This window comes from Emiliania huxleyi, assembly GCF_000372725.1.
Source record: "Emiliania huxleyi CCMP1516 chromosome Unknown EMIHUscaffold_2147, whole genome shotgun sequence".
Classification (NCBI taxonomy): Eukaryota; Haptophyta; order Isochrysidales; family Noelaerhabdaceae; genus Emiliania; species Emiliania huxleyi.
In genome coordinates, this window is record NW_005200464.1 from 1 (window position 1) to 3,070 (window position 3,070).

Below are 3,070 nucleotides of genomic sequence, written 5' to 3' on the forward strand. Positions count from 1 at the left end.
CTGACCCTACACCGATAGTATTTACATTAACCGCCGCCGCCACCGCCACCACCCTCGCCAAAGCCGCCCTCGCCACCCTCGCCACCCTCACCACAGCCACCACCGACACCCCCGCCGCCGCCGCCCCCACCACCCTCGCCACCACCACCCTCGCCACCCTCGCCACCGCCACCCCCGACATCGCCACACCCGCCACCGCCGCCCTCACCACCGCCGCCATCGCCGCCCCCACCAACGCCGCCCCCACCACCGCCAAACCCGCCACCGCCACCCCCACCACTGCAGCCCTCGCCGCAGCCACCCTCGCCGCCGCCACCCTCGACTCCACCACCCCCACCTCCGCCACCCCCGCCACCACCACCCCCGCCGCCACCGCCCTCGCCGCCACCGCCCTCGCCGCCGCAACCCGGGCGACCAATGCCATCGCCACCCTCGCCGCCGGCACTCTCGCCGACAACACCCACGCCGCGGCCACCGCCATCACAAGCGCCGCCACCCTCGCCGCCGTCACAATCGCCGTCGCCGCCCTCGTCCTCGCGACCGCCGCCTCCCTCGTCGCCACCACCCTCGCCGCCGCCACCGCCACACCCCTCACAACCACCGCCGCCACCGCCCTCGCCGCCGCCGCCCCCGCCCCCGACACCGCAGCCCCAGCCCCCGACGCCACCACCACCGCCATCGCATTCACCTACCGAAGTAGCACCGGACCGGACAATCGAGGATGTGCTCGCAGCGCTACAATACGTCGGGGCAGACACCACGACTATTGAGAGGGCCATGGAGGGGCTCCCGCTCACGCCTACCAGACAGGCAGAATGCGTGCTGATAGCAGAAGTGCTGTGCGGGATCGGACTAGGACACCACCTCCCAGCCATGCTCGGCACGGGCTGGGACGACGCGACCTTCATGTGCTCGGGCGTTGCCCCGTTTGAGAGCATGCGCAGCCACGTCTGCGAGTGGGGAAGCCACATGAGCATGGAGGACATGGCAAGGATCCGAGCCGCTTTCGAACAGGTCGGATGCCCCAACCCGCACGAAGAGGAGCGCACAGAGGCTGCAGAGGCGTACGCAACCGACACCGAAGACATGCCTCCGATGGAGGGAGTAGCAGAACACGAGACGGAAGGAGAGCTGTCCACTCTGGAGGAGGCATCCGACTACGAATCAGGAGGGGAAAACCGGGACCCAAACCGGGGACCCCCGCAACCCCCCCCCCCCCCGCCCTCGCCGCCTCCGCCCCTGTCACCACCACCCACGCCGCTCACCCCGCCCGCACCGCCGCCGCCACCTCGGCCAACGCCAACTCCACCCTCGCCGCCTCTGCCTCCGACCCCCCCCCCTCCGCCACCCCCCCCGCCGACACCACGACCCCCGTCGACCCAACCCCAGTCGCCGCCAACCTCGACGCCACCGCACTCGCCGACGCCCCCGCCACCCACACCCCCGCCGTCACCGCCCTCGCCACTTCCGCCCCACCCGCCACCGCCACCACCGCCGCCCTCGCCACCGCCGCCCTCCTCGAGGTCACCCTCACCGTCGCCATCCCCACCCCCTCGACCGACGCCTCCACCTCCCCCAGCGACACCTCCGACCCCCTCCCCCCCAGCCACCCCACAGCTGCCCTGCTCACGCTGCGGGCAGGACCACATCCCGGCCGACGCCAACCAATGCCCGACGTGCAGCTGGCCCCTCGACGAAACCTGGGACGAACACGAAGCATATCATTGGCAAGAGGGCAACGACCTCCGCTGCTGCGCGTGCGGCGAGTTATGGTCGGCCAAGGTGCAGTACTGCTTGGGAGACTTCTGCGGCGGCCCCGTCGAACCGGTCGACGGCTCGTGGCATGTCGCCTGGATAACCAGAGGGTCTCTACACACCGAGATGCCTGACTTTGCCCACGGCCGATACCGCGACGAGGAGGTGGAGGTGGTCAGAGTCAACGGGCCCCGCCCGCAAACGTCTCAGCCCAGCTCTGGCGCCGCCGGCAGCTCGGACATGCACGCGGACCTCGAGGAAAGCCCGCAGCCGCCACAAGCGTCACCACCCCCATCGCCCCCGCCACCACCGCCCTCGCCGCCGCCGCCCTCGCCGCTGCCCTCGCCGCCCGCGCCCTCGTCGCCGCCGCCGCCACCGCCGCCGCCCCCACCGCCGCCGCCGCCGCCGCCCCCGCCGCCACCGCCGCCGCCGCCGTCGCCCTCGCCGCCGCCACCCCCGACGCCACCGCCCTCGCCACCACCGCCCTCGCCGCCGCCGCCCTCGCCGCCGCCGCCGCCACCGCCCGCGCCGCCGCCGCCCAGCCGCCGACCCGCCGAGACCCGGCGACCCGCCATCCCGACCCGACCCAACCACCCAACCCGACGTCCCTCGCCGCCGCCATCGTTGCCCCCGCTCTCACCACCTCCCTCAACGCCGCCGCCGAGCCCGCCTTCCCCGCCGCCGCCGCCCTCGTCACCGCCCTCGCCGCCGCCATTGCCGCCGCCGCCGCCGCCGAAGCCACCACGGGCGCCACCCCAAGACCGCAGGGGGCGTCACATTGACTTTGAAGGTGGGGCCTATACCTTTAGTGAGTTCGAGTCCTACTATGGCAGGCAAGACGCCCCAACGACGTGGGGCCTCACCAACCCCGCCCCTGCCGCGGCACGCCCCCGCGCCCTCTCCTCGCCGCCGCCATTGTCGCTGCCACCACCCCAAGACCGCAGGGGGCGACACACCGACTTTGACGGTGTGGCCTATACCTTCAGTGAGTTCGAGTCCTACTATGGCAGGCAAGACGCCCCAACGATGTGGGGCCTCACCCACCCCGCCCCTGCCGCGACACGCCCCCGCGCCCCCTCCACGCAACCACCGTGCAAAAACTGCGGCCGGGAAGACAAAGCCTCGCGGTGGTGCAACTGCAATGGCATCATCAACGGCATCTGCATTCGGTGCCGCAAGAAGGCACATAAATGCCGCTGCCCCCCATGGCGCCCTTGGCCCTCGCCACCGCCTCAGCCCCCCCCCCGTCGAGCGAGGTCACCGCCCCCGCCGACAACGGCGCCGCCGCTGATGCCCTCACCGGCGCGCCTGCCGC

At 72.8% G+C, this 3,070-nt stretch overlaps 1 protein-coding gene across 1 annotated transcript; it reads right to left on the minus strand.

The window, feature by feature from the left end:
• Nucleotides 1–26: 26 nt before the first annotated feature.
• EMIHUDRAFT_317792 (hypothetical protein) lies at nt 27–2,330 on the minus strand (the record flags this gene model as incomplete). The annotated part of the gene is made up of 3 exons (XM_005780447.1): nt 27–688; nt 1,208–1,288; nt 2,063–2,330. 3 exons carry the CDS (start codon nt 2,328–2,330, stop codon nt 27–29), a joined length of 1,011 nt encoding a protein of 336 aa, XP_005780504.1.
• Nucleotides 2,331–3,070: the final 740 nt, after the last annotated feature.